The sequence below is a fragment of the Miniopterus natalensis genome, chromosome 12, assembly GCF_054644295.1.
Source record: "Miniopterus natalensis isolate mMinNat1 chromosome 12, mMinNat1.hap1, whole genome shotgun sequence".
NCBI lineage: Eukaryota > Metazoa > Chordata > Mammalia > Chiroptera > Miniopteridae > Miniopterus > Miniopterus natalensis.
This window is the reverse complement of record NC_142092.1, coordinates 11,319,121-11,342,215: the sequence shown is the minus strand read 5'-3', so window position 1 is coordinate 11,342,215 and position 23,095 is coordinate 11,319,121. Positions and strand designations below refer to the sequence as shown.

General features: G+C 38.9%; 1 protein-coding gene across 1 annotated transcript in view; it reads left to right on the top strand.

Moving 5' to 3' along the window:
* LOC107543077 (uncharacterized) overlaps positions 1 to 21,350 on the top strand; it is a 49,046-nt gene extending 27,696 nt beyond the window's left edge. The window contains 3 exon segments of the mRNA XM_087823154.1: positions 20,065 to 20,312; positions 20,856 to 21,133; positions 21,136 to 21,350. Of these exon segments, the coding sequence (XP_087679280.1) occupies positions 20,065 to 20,312; positions 20,856 to 21,133; positions 21,136 to 21,350 (741 nt within the window).
* The last annotated feature ends 1,745 nt before the right edge of the window (positions 21,351 to 23,095 follow it).

Here is a 23,095-nt window from a genome sequence, read left to right as displayed (position 1 = left end):
AACATATTATTTTTATTTCATCATATAAGATTATGAGGTGAATAATGTTATTTCCATTTTAATGAAAATATAGTGCAATTTATTTAAGATCATATAGTTACAAAAGATATAGGCAGACTCCGTACTCATTTCTGCTCAAGGCCCATGCTGCGAGCACACACACACACACACACACACACACACACACACACACACATATATGTCATGTATGAGATGATCCAACTAAGACATTTGAAAAGAGAGTTTAACATAAATTGCTAGTGAAACCCAACTTTATGACAGAGTAAAAGGAGAGGAGCTAAAAGCACAGAGATGGGCTAAGGAAGGGTACACACATGGGACACGAAGACATTTCACTGCCCCATCCTTGGGAAGTGAGTGGTGTATTAGCAAGAGTACTTAAAGGAGAGGGTCAAAAGAGTATATAACCGTGGCATATATATAAAAATAAGGTTATATATCAGCTTCAAGAGAATAATCTTGTCAATGATATTAAATTCGGGAAAATTCTGGAAAAAGAGTCAGCCTAGGAAGTCAATTTTATGTCACAATTAGATGACTGGTAACTTTGTCAGAATTTGATCACAAAAACAAAGATCATTTTAAGTCGAAAATGATTTAAGATATAAGATTAGAGTTTCACAACCTGTGGAAGTTTAAAAGAGAAAAGTGCAGTAGGATGCTTTCAGGAAATGCCCAAGGGCGGCTGCCGGGAGCTCCTGCAGCCAGTGGCCCCAGCTGCCTGCAGCTGGAAGGAGCGGGTCCTGAAGGCCCCAGGGCTGGGGAGAGGCCTCTGCGGAGGCTCAACCGGCCCGCTCACAGCAAACGTCATTTCAACAGCCTCCTGCGCCAGGTGCTTCTCGGTAGGGGTCCAAAGTCAAGGGAAGCCGCTACTGCTGTTCCAAACTGTCTGAATTTGCCATCACAGGATATTGGCTGTTATTTCTCTCCACTTTCCAATATCTGATGAAATGCCTCCCGGTGGCTGAACCTAAGGGAGGACATTCTGGGAAACGTCTCTTCAGGCCTCTCCCCGGAATCCAAAGGAGAATGCTGAAGGGGCAATCAGTTGACAGAGCCACTCAGCACCGGGACTCAGAAAGTGTTGGGAGTGCAGCCAGGTGGCCGGGAACAAATACACCAATTTGAGAGAAGAGCAGAAGTGCATGCACCTACTGGAGGTTACTCTTCAGGGAGGTCTGGCAAGCAAGTAACCTGGGGAGTCAAGGGACATTTTTCCTTGCCCCTTTTCAGCGATGTTAGGGTGGGGACACTTATACACAGAGTTTTAAGACCTGGGTGACGGGAAAGCATAAGGGGGTGAAATATAATGAGGGCAAGCGAAAGATGGATGTTTGATGGAAAGGGTGAATGGGGCAGATATGAAAAGCACAGCGAGACATCAAAATTTCAATGGAAAACTTTGAACTAAGAACTCATGTTTGTTTGGTTTTTTGCTGTTGTTTTCTGTAAAATTAATGGAAACTGGCTTACTTAAGACAATCTTCTGAGATTGTTAATTTAGACTGATGCTAATATAGAGCGATAACTTTTCCCCAGACTCTTCTGTACTCGTAAAATCTCACAGCAAATGTGACCTGTAACAGCAAGGATGCTAACATCTGATGACTTTCTAATGTCTTGTAAGTGCCAGACAATGTAAAGTCTGTATATATATAGTTTCTTAAAAATAAACAAAAATATAATCTTAAATCACAGAAATAAAAATACTAAAATGAAGTTTTCTATTGATTAGGTCCATTGATTTTGGTGACCTGAACTTTCAAATTTTTAAATTACTAAGTAGCATGCACAAGAGACACCCATCTTTACTGGGACACTAGCACTCACTAAGGGAAAGTGAAAATGAAAAAAAAAAAATGAAGTTGTGACTTAGAAAGGATGTGTGGCAAATATTATTTAGTAATCTGATGTGTTCTGCATTTTAATGTGTATTTGGACAAGACACTATGGGATTATGAGCAGGAAAAAGTTTATAGATACACTCATTCTGTGAAAAGTTGGGACTTGAAATCTCTCATGGTCTCTACTGTAGTGGGGTGTTTTAATTCACTAAAAAGGCACTGCTCACTACCATCTCAAACAATGATTAAAATTTGTGTCCTTTAGGTTGGTGTAAAGCCCTCACTACAGATTCACGAAATAAAATGTTACAAAAAGACACATCATGTGACACTAAATAATGTGAAAGTGGTCAAAAGACGTCAAATGGATGATTTCAGTTCAAAATAAATATAATCTTTAGAAAACCAGAGTCTTTTATGTTTGAAAAAAATATTAATACACAGGATGCATAATTATCAAAACAGTATTTTTAAAAATGTGTTTGAATATTTAGTTTAGCCCATTGTTTATTGAATATAGTTCCATGAAAGGCTATATATATAATATATATATATATATAAATATATATGAATATATATATAGCTATATATATATGTATATGAATATAAATATTACATACACACATATGTATTACATATATATGTTTATGACCATATTGTATATTATATATGACTATTTTATATATAATATGAATGTATATACATTTATAAACACACAAAAATAAACTGCCATAATCACCTTAAAGGTGAAGGTAGAAGGTCTTACTTAAATATCAGTCCTTATTATATGAAATGATGCATTTGTGAAATCCTACACTGTACATGCCTATCTTAGCAATTTATAAATTACATTAGATTATTAAAGGCCCTGAAAAAACTTGCATTTATGGAACATATTTAATTATGTTTGCCTCTGTGTTTCCTAAAGGTATTTGACTTGACAACTTACATAACCTGAAAAAATTTTCTAAAAATGTGTGTCCTATGGAACACTCTTTGGGAATTACTAATTTAGAGTGGTGATCGCATCAGAGTGTGTGTAATGCTGCCTTCAGTTTGATGAACCTATGTTTTGTAATAAGCAGAAAGCAGATAGACATCACCTGAAAGATGGTCCAGGTGTAAAGGCGGCTGACACTGCACATACCAACACAATTTGAGAGAGTCTGTTACTCACAGGAGGGACCTTTGGATAGACCTAGGCAGGAGCTAGCAGGTCTGGACTGGCTTGAGTAAAGCGGAGTTTATTCACTGGGCCTTTATAGTGGTGAGGAGATGAGACTGGGGAAAAGTTCTCAAGTGTGGGAAGTTTGAATTCCCGATCCGTACCAGCAAAAGAAGTGCTTGTGTTTGTGCTTTATTATCAGCCTGCCCAGATATAAGGCCTAAGGTTAAAAGAGAATGAGACATGAAAAGGAGTCAGTGGTCATATATCAGTAATAGAGTTGCCTCTTTACTATACGTCACCCCCTGATGTTTGATGGATGACTAACATGTGCGGGTCTCATTTAACTGAAGCTAACTGTAAGTATATATTTGAGAACCGCATGCCTGTGCAACCATCTATATTGAAAATAAGAAAGCCTTGGAAGAGCTTGTGCATTCAGTCCCCCTAGATAGTTGAGGAGAGCCAGGAGAAGATGTCTGTGAATGTTCAAGTTATTTGGTCAGATATCTGAATGCTATTATTATTGACTTGAATCTGTTGTGTCATTTGTTAGCTCACCTGAGCAACTTTGCCGGTGTTGTTTATCCACCTGCAATAAGAAGTTTAGTGCACCAAAATTCCATGTATCCAATCAACAAGAAACTTAATTTTAGTATTTTTATTTGCAAGGTTTAGCTGGCCAGTAGCTAGTCTAGTGTTGGGGGTCATTACCAGCAACCATAGCTGTCAGAAAGCGTTGGCCTTCAGTTAGAGCTCTGAGAGTAATACTGGTTTGAATCATACACTGGATATTATTTTAGAATAGTTCATGAGTTGCATCAAATTTATTTTATTAAGTTGTATAATATTGTGGATTCAAAGGCAGTACCAGTGCCCCACAATTTGGTTATCAGAGAGAGTAATTGACAAGAAAATAGTATATTGGGAACAAGATTGATGTGGCTTGCTCAGGGGCAGGAGCTCAAGAGAATGTATTTAGCCCCAAATGCAGGTAGTACAAGTCAAAATATGGGGGGAAATCTGAGGCAAAGTAATAAATGAGTTCAGAAGGACAATAAAACCTTCGGGGGATAAAATCTCGAACCAAGAATTTAATGTTGCAGTATTAGCTTTTGCAGTAAATTGAGCCTTGATGTTGGCAGAGACAGATGTGATCTTGATTTGAATGTTTGCTCCCTGAGAGTCACAGAATTCTCAAAGTTTTTTACCCCCAAAGAGTTGAATTTGAATGAGGAATTGTTTTGTTGCCATTGGACAGACATTGGCCCAGGGTTCCGTGAAAATGTGTAACTGGGTCCATTATTGGCCAGGGCATCCAGGGATGCCAATATGAGTGCCTGAGGTTTCGCCCATTGTGCTGAATCTTGGGTTGCAGCCTTTTCCAAGGATGTTCCTGTTCATAGATGAAAAGCAGCAGCTCTCCAGTGAGCTCTGTTGTGTGTAAACCTGGTGCTTCTGCCCTTAAAGTATATAAACCCATGTATGGCTCCCTCAGTTGATCCCAAGGGATTTCCCAGGTGGCCAGGGATTCTAGGAGGTGACCTCCTCTAGCACTGTGGGAACTGGCAAGGGACTGAGGGCAGGGGACACCATCTCCCCCTGTAGGTGGAATATGCAAGAGAGCACAGATTTGGCTCTGCCATGTAGGTGAAATCTCCATTTCAGCAAGGAGGCCTCAGTGGCTGTGCTGAGCTTGTGGGCTGCTGTTATCACAACCAACATTTTAGTGAGCAGTTGGCTGAAGAGTGTCACAGGTTCAAGTCCTGTGAGATCCTCCGTTTCTAAGAGGGGCTGTTTTGCAGCTAGCAGCTATTGTTCCAATATCATGTAATACAGGATGAAAGCAAGGAGCCTTTTGCAGGAGAAGCAACTTGCAGCCATCAGGAGTTGTCCAGAGACTCCAAGAGACATAGGAGGTAGCCAATCACAACACTGAACGCCATAGAAGATTCTCCAGGAGATACTTGCACTATGGCCCTCTGTACTGACTCTTGGGCCTTGTGTTATAAAGGGTCCCTGTTCAATGAGATGATTTTGGGGCAACCATATTAATAGGCCTTAATAATATATGTAAAAGGGGAACATATTGCTTCCGGAAGCCAAAGAGACCTAATAGATGTTATGCCTACTTGACAGCGGTTGGTGCTGATAATTCAGGAGTTATCTCCTAACTACATCAGGAATGGAGCAGCCCTCAGTGGACCATATGAATTTTACTGAGATTGCAGGCCCTGAACCACATATAGGGAAAAATCCCACCCCCACTCAGTGCAATGGGGAGTGTATGTTCTGTGTGAGAAGGTCTAGTGAATTATTTGCAGGAGCATGTCATCAATGTAGCATCATACCTGGGTGCCTGGAAAGCACTGGTTCTCTCTCTTTTTCTCTCTCTCTTTCTCATCTATCTCTGCTTTTTCATGACTAACCTTCCGGATGGGCTCATATATTACACAAGGTATAAAAGTGTCAGCCTTGATCAGTATACACACACAGCCAATCAAATCTAGAATAGAGAGTATTTTCCATGAGCCTTACATCAGTCAAAGACACACATTTCAACAGATGTCACACAGATAGGTCTTAGTCCAGAGGTATGACCAAAGGATACTTTAAGGAGACCCTGATCCTGTGCTTATGTCCTTGAATACTGAACATTAAAACTTCTGGTTTATGTCAGCACAATTTTAAAGAGGGTTCAATAGGACTCCACAAAGGTGGAACAGTGCAGCACAATTCAAAATGCAAACTTGCCCACAAGCCGCTGTGTCCGTCACATACTATATGCAGATTAAGCCAGGAGCCAGAGAATACTTATCTCAAAGGAGTGGTGGCCACAGCTTAAAGCACTCTCTTGAGTATGCCAATCATCTTTTTGGTCACCCCATGGAAGCACAATGGAGTGACACCAGAAATTTTGTTCAAATGTCAAGGCAGATGGCATTCCACACACCAAGAGAACCTGAAAGTGTATTACTCACACAAGAGCTGCCTGGGAAGAGCTGGTCAGGGACAAGCAGATGGGGCTGCTTGGGCAAACCAGAGGGAATGAGTTCGGCCTTTACAGCAACAAGGAGGTTGGAATGGGGACAGGTTCCCAGGCATGGGAGGTTTCAATTTCCCATCAATGTCAGATAAGGGGACACACATTCAGGACTTTCTTATCAGCTCGCCTAAATGTGGTACCACAGGGAAAAGGCAGGAAATAGTTTAAAAGGAGTCAGTAGTCAAACATCAAAGAGGAAGTCAGACTCTATTACACATTCCAAATCTAAGAAAATGTAACTAGGAGTATACTACTATTACTACTACTTATAGTAATTATTATTATTATATTAGCAATAGTAGTAATATCTATTGTGTGATGTCTCATGTCTTCTATGTGCCAGGCAATATGCTGAACATTAAATATATACCATTCTTCAATTGTCACATCTTAACAAAAAACTAATAACATTGTTTCCATATTTGATGAAGATAAGGATCACAAAAGTTATTTAAGACAAAAAATTTTACTCAAGAGTCTTAAGGGTCAACAATTACTAACAGTCATATATTTTATTTTGTAATATCTCTTTTTCTCAACTGAGATACATGGAAATTTTAGGAGATAATATTTCAATCATTTCATACTTTTCTAGCTTGACATTTCATAGAAAAGTTGAAATCTCAAAAATTCTTACATTATTCATTGAACATTTCTCATAATTTATAACTCTGCTGGTATAAGAGTTTTTAAAGCACATGTGGGAGAAATTAGCTTAGAAAATATGTATGTACTAGATATAAATATATATACACATACATTATACATGTATGCATATAGAGTAATGTGTTAATTAAAATTTATTTCATTTATTCAGATAGCCCAAATAAAAAATGAGATGAATATCAGGGTAGAGTCAACACTAATGTACTTAAAATTCATATTATAATTTTTGTCTTCATCATTACTAACTAGAAGTCCCTTCAGGAGGCATGAGTAGTGAGGTCTTGTTAGACTAAACAAGAATGATTATGCATTCACATTTGCTCAGGACATTTTACTGCCTATTTATGGTTATAAGCTATACCTTATTTGCACAAATAACTAACTTATTTCTCAAGATAAAATCCAGGCTGTTTATCTGCATAATATCCAGCTGAGAATGGTTAAAACCTGGCATATTTCTCATCATCTTTTTTTTGCATTAGTGAATGTGAGAATGCTAATAAGGACATAATGGCGTTTATTTGCAACTGACTTTTGCATTCACTTTTTCTAGGTGCCAAGAATTCAGAAGCTAATGAATATTAATTTAAAATAAATATGCTGTAAGAAAGCTATGAACTGTTTTTTATTATATAACATGCTGAGGCCTTTGCCATTGATCAGAGAGAATTGGCCTATTATTCCATTTATACATAGATCACAGTAATGACCCAGGAGTCACAGAAAAATAAAAATTTGCAGAGCTTGCTTTATATCAGTCTTATCCCTATTGCTAAAAAGTGGTAAACTAGAGGTTTAGTGATTTTAGGCCAATAGAATACATTCAGACCCTTGCATTGGCTCTGCAGGGTCTCCACAAATAGTGCATTGTCTTAAGTACTGAAAAATATAAATGGGACAAGTTGGATACAATGACACATGAAACGTTTAAAACTGATAAGAATTGTTCTTTCCTGCATTTCAAATTGCAGGGTAATTTTTAACCCCATAAATTCTAGTTGTCAAAACCAGCAGGAATTGTGACTGAGGGAGATGGAAGTTGGCCAGAGTCCAAGGCATTTCCGATTAAAAGGCCCACATGTACTAACTGGAACTCAGTTGCTCTGAGCTCCAGTGCTAGGGCAGCAGATTGAAAGGAGCCTTGGACATGCAGAGAGGAATTGAATTGTCTAGCTTCAGGGTAAAGACTGGAGGGGTAGATTTCTCCCAGACAGTAGTCTTAGCAGAGGTCATTGTTCCTTTGCTGAGCCCTTCCCAACAGAAACCTCAGGTGCATGTTGTATACCAGTCTCCATCAACTAACACGGTATCCCTGCCCTGAGGCCCTGCCCCACCGAACTTTCTGGCCCACCCAAGTTGTTTCTAGTGACTTTAACATACAGCCTCTCTCAGCTTATGCATCAGATTTTCTTGAAACCTCTCAAACAAGCAGCATCTGGCACCTGCATACCCCATACCTCTAGCTAAGTGGCTCTTGCCTCCTTATACTAGCAGAAGCCAGCCTTGGCCTCTCCTGGGTATTTTTAAGCCTAAAACAAGTAGCAGCTATCTGCTGGTCACTCTGTAGCTAGTGTCAGGTGGCCCCAGGCAGGGCATAAGCAATGGCTGACCATAGACCTCCAAGGAGAAGAGCCAGTGCATCTGTTGGGCAGCTTCAGGCCATGCTGGATTACAACCCTATCACTTCCACAAGTAACACACTCAAGGGGTGGATTCAGTGGGCAATAAACCACCATTGAAGCAAGTCCTGCTCCATAGGGTTGGCCCCTGCACAGCAGCTTCTCCTCTGTAGTCACAGCAGGTCCTCACAGCCTGTCAGCCTATGAGTGAGTTATTCCCATTGGCATGCCAACAACAATCAAGGCTCAACTACAAAAGGACAGTGCACACAGCCAACACAGAGTCACACATGGAGTGCCCAGTTCAGGTGACTGGGAAAACTGTGCTACTGGGCCCTACAGGACACCTACTACATAAAGTCACTCTACCAAATCCAGGAGACATAGCAGCTCCACCTAATACATAGAAACAAACACAGGGAAGCAGCCAAAATGAGAAGACAAAGAAACAGATTTTAAATGAAAGAACAGGAGAAATCTCCAGAAAAAGAACTAAATGAAATAGAGGCAAGCAAACCACTGGACACAGGATTCAAAACAATGGCTATGAGGATGCTCAAGGAACCTAGTGATAACTTCAACAGCATAAAAAAAGAACTTGGAAACCATAAAAAAGAACCAGTTAGAAATGAAGGATACATTAACTGAAATGAATAATGGATAGGGAATCAACAGTAGAGAAGATGAAGCAGAAGATTAAATCAGCAATTCGGAAGACAAGGAAGAAGAAAACACTCAATCAGAACAGCAAACAGAAAACAGAATCCCAAAAAGTGAAGATAATGTAAGGAGCCTTTGTGACAACTTAACATTCACATCATGGGAGTCGAGGAAGGAGAAGAGACAGAACAAGAAATTGAAAACCTATTTGAAAAAAATAGTGATGGAAACCTTTCCTAACTTGGTGAAGGAAATAAAAATGCAAGTCCAGAAAGTGCAGAGTCCTAAACAAGATGAACCCAAAAAGGCCCATACCAAGACACATCGTAATTAAAATGCCAAAGTTGAAAGACAAAGAGAGTCTTAAAAGCAGCAAGAGAAAATCAATTAGTTACCTACAAGGGAGCTCCCATAAGACTGTCAGATGATTTCTCAACAGAAACTTTGGAGGCCAGAAGGGATTGGAACAAAATGTTCAAAGTGATAACAAGCAAGGACCTATAACCAAGATGACTCTACCCAGCAAAGCTATCATTTAGAATCAAAAGACAGATAAAGAGCCTCCAAAACAAAAAAATGCTAAAGGAGTTAATTGCCACCAAACCAGTATTATAAGGAATGGTAAAGAGCCTTCTTTAAGAGGAAGAAGAAAATAGATAAAAGATAAAAAATATGAATAATAAACATCCATAAAAAAGAATGAAACCTTGCCATTTGTGACAGCATGGATGGACCTAAAATACGTTAAGCTAAGTGAAATAAATAAGAGAAAGATGAATACCATGTGACTTCACTTATATGTGGAATCTATAAAAAAATATAAATGAGCAAACAAAATAGAAACAGATTCATAGATACAGAGAATAGACTGATGATTGCCAGAGGGGAGGGGGTTTGAGAGACTGCATGAAAAAGGTGAAGGGATTGAGAAGTACAGATTGGTAGTTAGAAAATAGTTATGGGAATGTAAAGTACAGCTTAGGAAATACAATCAATAATATTGTAGTAACTGCATGGTACCAGCTGGATATTGGAAATATCTGGGGGAATACTTTGTAAGGTATATGGTTGTTTAGCCTCCATTTTGTGTACCTGAAAATAATACAAAATCATACAGAATGCAAACTGTAATTGAAAAAAATTTAAATTTAAAACAAAAAGAATGAAATATATGATCACTAGTCTTTGCAAGCAAAACATTTTTCTCCTTTCCTCTTCCTTGCATACAATTGAGTGTACGGTTTACACATGACTTATATGTATTGAGAAAAATCAATTTATCTTTGTACTTGAAACTATTGACACAAATTCAGATTCAACATTACTTGGAATAAATATAATTCCTGATATATTATTTTTGCGACTAAAAATGTTTGCTTATTCATGAATATGAATTCTATTACTCAGAACACACAATTTATCTTGCATGTGCTTAATATTCAGGTTTCTTTTACAAATATTAGTAATACTATATTACCTTCCTTGTCACTAAGGTAGAGTTTGGGTTAAGCAAAATATTTACAAATCGATATGTTATAAAATAAGGAAGAAAATGTGGCCCTTTCATATATTTTGAAACAGTGGAAAACAGCTTAAAACAATAAATAAGAGCAATCAGTAAATGTATTACAACACTCAGCAAAAGATTTCTTTTGATACTGCTATCTATTTTTTGCACATTTTTTCTATTAATTGCCATTTTTTCTTCAACATTCATTATTCCCCAGAGAACAGACAAACAGATGTTGGCACAGCTGGGTTAGATGCAAATTTTTGTCTCTGTAGAATAGGATTCTCTAGTACATTAAGGGCAGAGCCCTTTCCATTCTTTTGAGACTAAATAAATCACTTTGTTGTATAATCTTTAGTTCACTAGCTCAAGGCTAATTGATTTTAAAATCACTCAATAATTGTTATTTTTGAAATCTAAGGTTACTCATTCATATTTGGCCAGAGCTGGAATACTTCGTTTTGATTTTTTATAAAGTGCATTATTCAAAAAAATATTTTCATTATTAAGTTTTTAAAATAAACATTGCAATACATAGATCTCTTACACAAAGTATGCTGTGAGATGTTAATATGTATAAACATTAACATATAAAGGCATAAATGATTCGTGTATGATTGGAATATTAAACAATATAAACAACACAGAAATACAACAATTCCTATTCATGGTTATCAGGGAAGAACAAATTGCATGCATTTTCATGAAACAACTATTTAAAAATATGATCTAACTTTATTTTTCAGAGTCTGTTTACTAAAGTGATTGAGAGCCTACTTCCTCTATATCAACAGTTCATAAAGACAGATTTCTTTAAATTTGGCTAATGTGTATACTATCTTAGCCCATAATATACTCATTTAGATATACAATGGTAACTCAGAGTGGTCCTCATGTATATTTGACTAGGGCATATTGCATAGATTTCTTTCCCAGCAGGCAAAGCAATTAAAGCTAAATTCAATATAAGAAAAACATTACCTTAGTAGTGATTAATTAACTGCTTCCCACACCTCATATTGTGTATTCTGCTTTTAAACATTTATTTTATAATATGATTTTGAATATTCTTTTCTTTCTCAGAAAATGAAATCCCTTTCTTTCTTTAAAGCACAAGTGCATTCTCAGATTCTTTGGAAGCCTGCCCTCCTTGCTCTTGATCAATATAACTGTTTTTCAGCATTAGATTTTTTCTCTTTCTTTGGTATCTATAAAAATTGTTTCCACTCTTAAGACATCACGTTACATTTAAACTTAATAACTGTGTTATTTTTACCTGACTCTAAACTGCAAAAATATAAAAATATATAAATAATTTTTAAATCAAGGAAATTATCTGAAATCCCACAAACTAGAAATTGGCACAACTGATTTTAATGTATTTTTCAAATGCTATACATACATTTCATTTTAACTGTCAGCCATTTCCATTTTTAGTTTTTCTGATAACTATCATCATAACATTTTATATTTGTGACTCCCGTCCTCAACGTATAAAACGTATGCATTCTATTAGCCCAGTATTAAAGATAGCTGTTCAGGGAGTTAACATCATCTGCTAAATCTGCTCCTGCATTTCCCCTTTTGCATTATTTTACTTTTTGGTCCTAATGGTTTCCCTTAAATATATATTTAAACATTGCCATGCTGAATCATTATCTTTAAACACACATATTAACTCCACGCTACTATGAAGGATGAAATAATTATCATCCCTACACAAGACTATATCTCCCTATTTACCATTTACCACTCAGACTTAAGGCAGATATATCATATCAGTTTCATGATGCTTTATTTTAGAAAACATAGTTGGAAACAGATGGACTATCACATCTGTAAGCACGTTTGGTGCTTGTATAAATACTGATTATATAAATTAAAGACAGTATAAACAGCATCCCCAATAGTATAATTTAAATATGTATTTCTACTGAGCATATCAATGTGATTGCATCAATAGAAAGTACTATAGAGTATATTTTCATATAACTATCCCTGTGAAACCAGAAGGAGACTTGTACAAGCATGAAGAGTGAATGCGGGGGCTTTTCTCATACACTCACGGTAGCTCAAAATTGTGTTTGACTTTGCTCTATATTTTCAACATCTTGTACATAGTTTATCTTTCATAGATTTTTTTTTTCCTTTTCACTTTTACTGACAAAATTTACATGCATTTTCTTTATAAAATTAAGATTTTCCAGTCTCTGTATCAAGTCTGTTGGAGTTCTAGTTTTTCTCCCATGAATCTCAACCCGCTGATTTGTAGGTTCACTGCTCTCCTCTCATTGTTGGCTTTTATTTTGTGTTCTGTTTGGAACTTGTTATTTCCTGAATAACAATGATAATTATTCTAATATTTCAGTTTCATTTTGATAATGTAAATATTTGATTAAACTCATTTCAAAAGGCTTTGTGAGAGAAAAACTTACCTAGATCCAAGAAACTTAAACATATATTTACTCTGCATTCATATATGATTATTCACTGCAAAGCATAGAAACCTAGGTATAGATTGGTGTTTCTAAAAACTTTCATTGTTGAAGAGAAATCTGGAACCACAATTATTCTTATTTTTTATACAAAACTTTCCTATATCAAGACATTTTTTTTGTTACTTTGCTTAGCTTTTTTTTTTAAATCTAAAGACTCAAGTTATTATTTATGTTCTAGATTCTGGGATTCTCACAATGGAATATAGCAGGCTAAAGTCCTTACAATTATGGAGGTTATGGTACATTGAGGGTGAAATAAATATAACAAATGCAAAATTTAATATATTAACAGTTTAAGACAACTAAATAGCAAAGAAGATGAGTTAAGCAGAATAATGGTGGTTGGGAAGGCTAACAAGGAGTTAAAATCTCTCTTTAAATCCTGTAGTTGGGAAGGTAACATTTGTACAGGCCTGAAGGCAGCAAGGGTTTAAACATGTGACTATCAATGGAAATAGCATTCCAGGCCAACAAAAGCGTCACTACAAAAACAGGAGCCAGAGCATCCTTACCATTGTTTGGCGTATGTGTAACAGAGGGCAGGTGGCCAGTGGGGCTGCAGCAAGGAAGAGAGAGGAGACGAGATCAGAAAGATGGGGCTGGGTTGATGGGTTAGGGCCTCAGAGGTCACTCAGACAATGTGGCTTCTACTTGGAGAAAAATGGGGACTCATGGGTTTAGACACAGAAGCAACGTCTGGTTTGAAAATGATCACACTGAAGTATCACCCTGTGATGTGATGAGAGTCGACTCTAAGGTTCGATAGAAAAAGCGGGGAGACCTGCTTCTTGCAATCGCCCAGGGGAGAGTTGTGGAGATTCAGATCAGGCTGTTGCAGTGGAGTCAAGGAGAAGTGACTGGATCTTTATCACATTCTGAGACCAACAAGGTCACCGAATGGAATCAATAGGGTCACCAAGAAAAACAACCCCATCTGGATGAATACCTTTTTCAGTGTAATTCTGACTCAAAGTTTTTCTATTTTAGTTTAAATGTTAAACAACGTAATATGCTCCTTCTCTTCTTAAAACTCTTAATCTCTCCTACATAAAGGACATTTTTTTGTTCTCTTGTGTTTGTTATTTTTTTCAGTCTCGTCACGTAACTCTAAGTTCTAGTTATTACAATGTTATTCCGGGTGGATGGAAGACACTCAATATTCCAAGCTCTGACATTATGTATTTTTTAGAGCAGTTTTTGGTTTATGACAAAATTAAGAGGGAGATACAGAAATTTTCCATATGCCCCCTCCCTCCACAGGGGCATAACCTCCCCAATATCAACATCACTCACAGAATGGTACTTTTTTTTTTTTTTTTTTTTACCAAAGATAAATCTATATTCATACATCACAATGACCCAAGCCCATAGTTTATATTAGGGTTCACTTTTGGCACATTCTATGGGTTTGGGCAACTGTAAAATGCCATGTATCAATCATTATACTATCATACAGAGCATTTTCAATGCCCTAAAAAACTCTGAGCTCAACCTATATATTTCCACACCCCCACACACCAAAAATAAATTTTAAATCTTTTGTTATATACTGAGGGTGACTTTGTAATTTCATTGTCCACACTTTACTCTAGTTACATGTTCTATAATGAGCATTTGTAAAAATTATTAGGAGATCATAGATAGTATTTAAATTGACCTTAATGGTCTCTAACTGGGTAACACTGATGTGTGAAACAGTGGTATGTTAGAAATGGTGTTCATTTCACTCTGTTATTATAATAGACTTGTGGACAAAAAATACTAATGCAAACCAAGGGTTTATTCATAATTAACACAACTGTTCCCCTTTAAATAGATAAAATTAATAAAGTTAACCATTTTTAGATAAGAAATAAATTGAATCATTTCATAGTTTTATATTTTAAAATAATAAAGAATATATGCTGATATATGTGGAATATGATGTATCTGTTAATTGTATACAAAATATAAATTTTTCCATAATTTAATTTAATAATAAAGGAATTATCTTCTTAAATTTTCATTTTGTTCTTTGTTATGTGTCAGTTAACTGAAAATTGTCCTCACTAGTTCACTGTGAGCTCTCCCTAATACAACCACATTGCATAGAACAATTTTTAGACAGCTTTTATGAAAGAAAATTTAATTAAAATTTCATGGCTCTATCTACATAAGCTTTTTGGGTTTTATTAAATAAAAATTAACTCATTGTGCACACTTAATTAAAAAAAGCATTATCTCAAATTATTGAGGCAAAACAGTAGAAAGGCAGTCAAAGCTGGAAAGATTGAAAAGAAACTAATAATTTCAGTTGCATTAACTATGTTGTATCTCATATTTACTACAATTACTTTGTTAGTCCTTTTATTTATTAATTCGGTGCAAGTCTACTGCCACTACAATGCCATTGTTAAAAAGATGCTACAGCCCAACTGGCGTGACCCAGTGGACTGAGCCTTGTCCCATGAAGCAAAAGGTCACTGGTTCAACTCCTGGTCAGGGCACATGCCCGGCTGTAGGCTTGATCCCCAGTAGGGGGCGTGCAGGAGGCAGCTGATAGATGTTTCTCTCTCTCCCTCTTGCTTCCTCTCTCTCTCTAAAATCAATAAAAGCATAAGTTTTTTAAAAAGAGAGACGCTACGGTACAATTCTCAGGCACTTTCCCCAAGATGCTCATAGCCTAGTATAACACAAAAGATGAACAGAGATATGTCCTATAGAATGCATGTGCTACTAGAGAGCTAGCTGCCGAAGGGCTGGGTGAGTACACATGACTGGGAGGCCCTACTATAGACTGAGGGTCTGAGGGGTGGGGGTTTTCCTCCCAGAAGTGGGCTAAAGAATAGAAAGTGAGCATGTGGGTGGATCAGTGAGCCTTCTAGCCAAAAGAGAAGTCTGGAAAAATTGTGTCTGCTTTAGCAAGACAGCAGAGTTCACAAACTACAAGCTATGTAGACATCTCTTTAAACTCAGTGCTTCATTCTTTCTACCTTGTGTGTCTGCAGCAACCTCAAGTGTATCTTCTCTCCAGCTAGTCTGTCTTCCAAGCTATTTTCTACATAGCAGAAATAACTATTTTTTTCTAGTAAGAGATTTAAGATAAATCACGTTAATATTCCACATAAAAAATATCCCTGACTTCCCCCATCCCATAAGATAAAATCTCAAGGCCTTACATTGACACTGATAGAGCATGTCTATCACTGTAAATTCGGTCTACAGTCTGGGTCTACAGTCGGAGTCCCTGACTAAGTCCCACCTTTCCTTGTCCAACGCAATTCACCGTGTCGACAGCCTTTCATTTCCAGCGTTGCCCACACTCTATATGAGTGTGCAAATGCTTGTTTCCCGAGTGTAGAAACCCTTTCTCTCACTTTTCCCTTTATCTTCTACTTGGAAATTCCCATTTGCTCTTCAAGGTTCATTTGAAAAATCGTCTCCTCAACGAAGCATTTACCATTCCCCTAGATTTTAAGACTGAATTAAACACACACTTTTCTGTCTATGAAGCATTTTGTGCTTAGTCTTACTTTGTGATACTTTCTCATTTGTGCAGGACCTCACCCTTGAGAATTATACCAAGCAAGTGTTAAACTCCCTACCTTCATGGAGATCACGTTTGAGGCAGAAGGACGGACATGTCAAATGATAACTAAAATACATGGTGATAAAAAAACATTATAAGAATATGTATGGAGTATTCTGAACACAGATGAAAGAGCATTTAATGTAAACTTGGGTGGGGGATGGAGAAAGGGTTGGTCAGACATAACTATGAAAGGACAGTGACATTCAAGTTGACTTTCCATATTTAATAATGCCTAGAGATAAAGGCAGAGACTGGACACGCACCCTCGGATGACAATGACTGGCTGAAGCTGAGAGCAGCTGGCCAAATGAAACAGGGCATGTGGTCCACTAGGTTCCTTTTGTTAATTTACTCCCTGGTTCCTGTGGGCATGTGAGATATCTGACCCCTGCTAAAGAAGCCAGCTGTTGCCAGGGCATGGAAGAAAAGATGCTATGTGACAGGAAGTGAGGCGTTTCATCATGGGAGCAATGAGGTCATTCAAAGTTTTGAAAGAGACTGACTGACATAATCAAGTGTCTCTTTAGAAATACTGCTGAAGGCAGTGGGGAGAATTCATTGCAAAACTTGAAGAAAATACTGCTCCCTAGGATAGGGGTCAGGAGTTTATTGTAGGAGTTCAGAAGTTCAGCCAAGAGAAATAGAGCTTAACCGAGGGTTGTGACAGCTAGAATGAGCAAAGGGAATAGAGCTTGAGAGTTATTTGGGAGATAAGATTCACCAAACTCTCTGGCCAGTAATAGGTGAGTGATAAGGACCTGCAAAGGACACTGGGTGTCTGCCTTGGACTCCTGGTTTATGCCCCTGCAATTAAACTAAGTAGAGGAAAACAACTGGATAATCATATTGGATAGAAGGGGCCAGAAGAGTATGTTTTGTCTTGCTCTTTCGATTTCATAATGCATGTTATAGATAGAACTTTATAAAAAGCCAATTTGTTGTTTTCAACAGCTGGATATACCCAGATTAATTATCTTTCCATTGGCATGTAGGTAAAAAGATTTTTCCTATTATAAAAGAAAATACATTTTTGTGGACAAGTGCAAGAATAACTTACAGTACAAATGCCTGAAATTTCTGAATCAAAAGGAATATACATTTTTTGATAGACAAAGATCAGTTTTTAGGGCATAAGTTTGGAGAAGTGAAAAAATAAGAGTTTAGAAAAAAATCTATAATTTTGCCATTTTACAAGTAAGCATCCATGCGTGATGATAGGTTGTTTGGCTCCTGATAATAAGTGGCCAAGAACAGAAGATGGTAGCCAAGAGGCTTTGACATAGGGTATTGGATGAGATGGCCTTTTAGCTGCTACTTTCAGCTAAGAACATGACAATGATTATAGTGATAAAGATTACCATACAGCTGAAATGATCCAATCCCTAAAATATACTTAATAAAATATATAGAATAACTTATATACAAATGGAAGGCTGAACTTTATAAGGTAGCTAATGACCTTTTTATGTGTCCTATTTTTAAATGATGTGTACTTTGTGTAGCTTAAGAAGGTAAGTCTCACATTCTTGTAGTAGAGGAAAAACACTGAATTCAGAACTATACAATAGCAGTTAAGTACCAAAGTTGTCCTTGGTTAACTATATGATTTTAGGCAACCACTTAAAATCTCTAAAAATCCCATTTTCTCATTTTATGCATTGCACAGTGTACAATTTCACTACACAGTAAGCATGAATATTAAATATTATTGAATATTGCAGGATTCAGTAAACATGTTTTGTAAAGGGCCAGACAGTAAATATTTTAGACTGCAGGACACCCAGCGTCCGTTGCAGCTACTCACCTCTGCCACTGTAGCGTGAAAGCGGTAAGCAAATCAATCGGCATGGCTATGTTCCCGTAAGGCTTTACTGAGAAGGTGGCAGCCAGATTTGGCCTTCAGGTCGTGAAATTTGCTAACCACTGAAACAGACGAGTGAAAGAAAATCTTATGGTATAACCTTTTACATGTTCTCCAGCCCTGAGAAACCATGACCCTAAATAGTGTGTCTTTCAGCAATGAACAATTTTATCTAAGTATATTTTCTGAAGGAGTGACTATGCACAATAATAAAAAGGTGTAAAAGAATAAAATATTTCCAAATCTCCACTAAAAATATTCTGAAACTCCTCAGTAACTTTATATGATTCTACCTTTCAGACCTATATGAAACCCAGATCGCAACAAACCATATACTCAGCCTCCTTCACACAGAAATGTAAAAGGCTGGCTGCCATCCTCCCACAACTATGTTTCAAAGGCCTCATGTTAAAATGCAGGAACGGAAGAGAGACCAGCTTGAACGGAATTGTTTAGTTTGAAATGGGTGTAACTCTCTTGTGTTGCCATGGTTTCACTTTGGAATGGTTACATTTTCATTTTAATTAAAAAAAAAATGTACCTGGAGAGAAAGATGCAAGGTTTTAAACATGACCAAATGATCAAAACAATAAAATAATCTAATGGTAATGTGAATGAATAGACGAGTGACTTTTAATTTATTTACAAATAATAGTTATGTTATTTTCTTACAAGGAAAGCTACATTTTTCTAAATCCTGTATAAGGTAAAATATTGTGCTGCAAAATTAAATGTTATGATTTATGGGGTTTATTAAGTATAAAAAAAAGTATAATTAGTTTTCCAGTGCCAGAGGCATGTCTGAAATATTTGAATGGAATGCAGCTGGTTTATGTGATAAACCTGTAACTGTGAGTCAATGGGAAATAATTGCTACTTCTCTCTTCGAATATTTTGAGAATTTTAATAGTATTATTTTTGTTGATTTTACCTATAAGATGGAGCCATGAAAGCTGATCATTCATCTTTCTTGAGGTGGCATGTGAAAACATGACCTGGCTGGTACTTATGGGAACCTACAGACTATTTAATCAAGTAAATTGGTAAAAATAATAAAATTAGGGAAAGTAGCAATAACAATGAGCTTATTCTCTTATCATGCCATGTTTTCAGATTAACATATTTTAAATGATAAAATTTACTATTAGAATTTCTACTGGAGGTGAATTCTGACAACCTGCTGTCTCTCAGCCCGGGTTTCCCTTCTCGGGGAAGGGAGGCTGTTCCCATGGTAATGCCAGAGGCATACACACAAAATAAAACCAGAATCATGCAAGTGCCCTGGCAGCCTTGATTCCTAACTGGTCCATTGTCATTTTCATACACAAACCTTGGTCCCAAACAAATATCATAACTAAATCCACAATCTAGGGATCCACATGAGGAAGCAAAAACAAGAGTGTGGCTGTTGGTAAAGATGAACGATTATGGACATTTTTCAATCTATCACAACTGCAATTTAAAAACTATAGTTGCAGCATGTGTCCGGGTGCCTGCTTCCCCTCGCTGTGCTCAGACCCTGAGCTGGCTGCAGACTCCTGATTGTTGCTCCAGGTTCTCTCAGGTTTCTGTATCTGTTGTTCTCAGCACTGGGGGAGGCTAGAGGAGGGACCTGCCCAGAGTCCCCGCAGGGAAGGGAGGGACGTCTCAGCAGGGAGACACTGCAGAGTCAGTGAAGGAATCGAGAGCCAAGGCAAGGTGGAGAAAACAGCCTTGGGAGGCTGCAAAGCCAGACACGGCTCCTACTGTGGGAGGCCAGGAAAAGTTAGGAAAGGAGGGAAAGATGGGAGCTGAGGAAATACTAGAGGAGAAGGGAAACCAGGAGGAGGGAAAGCCAGCGACAGACAGAAAGTCAGAGTCAGGGAGAACCAGAGGGCCAGGGAAAGCCAACAGAGGAAGGAAGGCCAGAGAGCCAGGGAAAGCCAAAGAGGAAGGAAGGCCAGAGGGCCAGGGAAAGCCAACAGAGGAAGGAAGGCCAGAGAGCCAGGGAAAGCCAAAGAGGAAGGAAGGCCAGAGAGCCAGGGAAAGCCAAAGAGGAAGGAAGGCCAGAGGGCCAGGGAGAGCCAACAGAGGAAGGACCAGAGAGCCAGGGAGAGCCAACAGAGGAAGGACCAGAGAGCCAGGGAGAGCCAACAGAGGAAGGAAGGCCAGAGGGCCAGGGAAAGCCAAAGAGGAAGACCAGAGAGCCAGGGAAAGCCAAAGAGGAAGGAAGGCCAGAGAGCCAGGGAGAGCCAACAGAGGAAGGACCAGAGAGCCAGGGAGAGCCAACAGAGGAAGGAAGGCCAGAGAGCCAGGGAAAGCCAAAGAGGAAGGAAGGCCAGAGGGCCAGGGAGAGCCAGCAGAGGAAGGAAGGCCAGAGAGCCAGGGAAAGCCAACAGAGGAAGGACCAGAGAGCCAGGGAGAGCCAACAGAGGAAGGAAGGCCAGAGGGCCAGGGAAAGCCAACAGAGGAAGGACCAGAGAACCAGGGAGAGCCAACAGAGGAAGGAAGGCCAGAGGGCCAGGGAAAGCCAACAGAGGAAGGACCAGAGAGCCAGGGAGAGCCAACAGAGGAAGGAAGGCCAGCCATGGAACCCAGGGCTGCAGGGAGGTGCCCAACGGGGGATGCTGTACCCAGGAAAGCCCAAAGCAAAACCAAGGAGGGGCTGGCTCAGTGCCTCAAGGAATACAAGGAGCCGTGCACCACATGCATGTGAGCCCTGAGAAGATTGTAAGAGAATCTGACCAGGTGGCTGGGGCTGAGAATGAGGTGAAAACCAGACAGAAACTGGGGGGCTTTATGTGGATGCAACAAAGTTTACAGGACCCCTTCCACCCAAGGGGCCCTCGGGAACTCCGGGGTGGCTGTAGCGCCCCACAAAGGGGCTTTGAAGACTTCCTTTTAGTGTAGTGCCCATGGTAGGCATTCGCCAGGCCCAGGGCTTTAACCGCGTGCTAACACTTTGCTTTAGTTGTCACTCCCGTAATCCAGCAGCAGCCCTCTATGTTTCCATTGCAGGTTTTTGTCCGTCGCATGGAATAATGTTTACGATGCATTGAAAAATTAAAAAGAAAACAGTATGCTGAACCATAAATAAATAAAAATAAAATAAAAACTGTAATCACAACTTATTTATCGATTCTACTTAATAAGTTAAACCTAGCCCACCAGATTATTTAAAATATTTTCAGAATAGGTATTTAATCTGGTTAGATTATTATTGGTTTATTACACAAATATTGATGACATTTACAATAACTATACAGGATTAGTAGCCTGAAGACACAGCCCAGGCTATCCAGGAATTCATACCTTACTGAGAAGCACAGGTGTGTGATGGAGTGATATATATCAGCATATGGAGCAAAACACTGTTATAAACGCTACAGTGGAAAAGTATTTTGGAAATCTGGGGCAGATAATTCAGCTTTAAGAGTAGGGTGAAGTAGGATCTTGAAGGAGAAGCAGGATTTCAAAGCAGTGTGGTAAAGGGCGCTCCAGGCGGGAGGTGACAATAGCAGAGCAGGGGCCGTGAGCCTCCGGGAGACCTGGCCAAAGCACAGGGATGGAGATTAGCAGGGCCTCTTGTGGAATATCGAAGGACTCAGTGTGGCAGCCGTCATGTGCCTGGGCTCAAAACAATTTCTGGGCTAGAAATTGAAAGACAGTGAACACATACAGTGCCTTTTAGACCGGTTGTCTTAGCCCGAGGTACCCCAAAGGCGGAGCGTCAGATAAAGGTTTTGGGTTAAGTCATCTGTTTGTAAGACAAGCACAGGCAGAAGAGGGAGTGAAGACTTGAAAGGAATAAGCCGATGCAGGGGGGTAAAGGCTGGGGTACTGCTGTGGCCGGCTCTGCTCGTCTCCCCTAGGAACCCCCAGGTGTGGACATAACTCAGCATCAGCACACGCTTGTGGAATACGTGCATCAGGAAGCAAGCGGAGACAGGAAAGGCGGAACTCGGCCTGGCTTAGAACCTCGACCCTCGGGGCAGGGTCCCCTCGGAACCTCACTCTCCTTCACGGGCCCCTAGACTGGGCAACCAAACCACCTTTGTGGGGTTTGCCCTGTTTGCCATCCTCCTGTGTATAAATGCAGTTAATATTTTTTTTAATCAATTTACCACTTACTCTCCTTCTGAGCAATAATGACTATGACGTCACAGTTAGATTGTTAGCCTCATACCCTCAAATTTCCACCCATCTCCAGGTGTATTAAGTGCTTGGCACTTCCGACCTGCTAGGATGAGCTGAGTGTCCTCCCATCCTGTGAAGGAAAAGGGGCCACACGCTGACCTGACTGGCTCAGGGAGGCCGCCTGGGGCCTTGCAAACTCGGAGACCTAAAGCAGCACAAGGATGGGCTGAAGTTAAAACTTTTTTAACTAAAAGCAGTCTATTGTAAGTAGTCACGTCCTAAGGCAGCATTTTTCCCCTAACAAAGGTCGGTCTTCACCTTAACTGAGCCTGTCTATTGTCTTTTTGCATCTCCGATAAAATATCATTGGAATGTCAAAGTAGTTTTCCTTTTCCTGGACCCCTCAAAGCACAGGCACTGCCTGTGGAGAACACAAGTCCCCTCATGGTTATTGCGTTAATTGTTGACTGTTAACTACCCTGCACCCACCTAGCTTTACGTTTATCCAATCCCAGAGA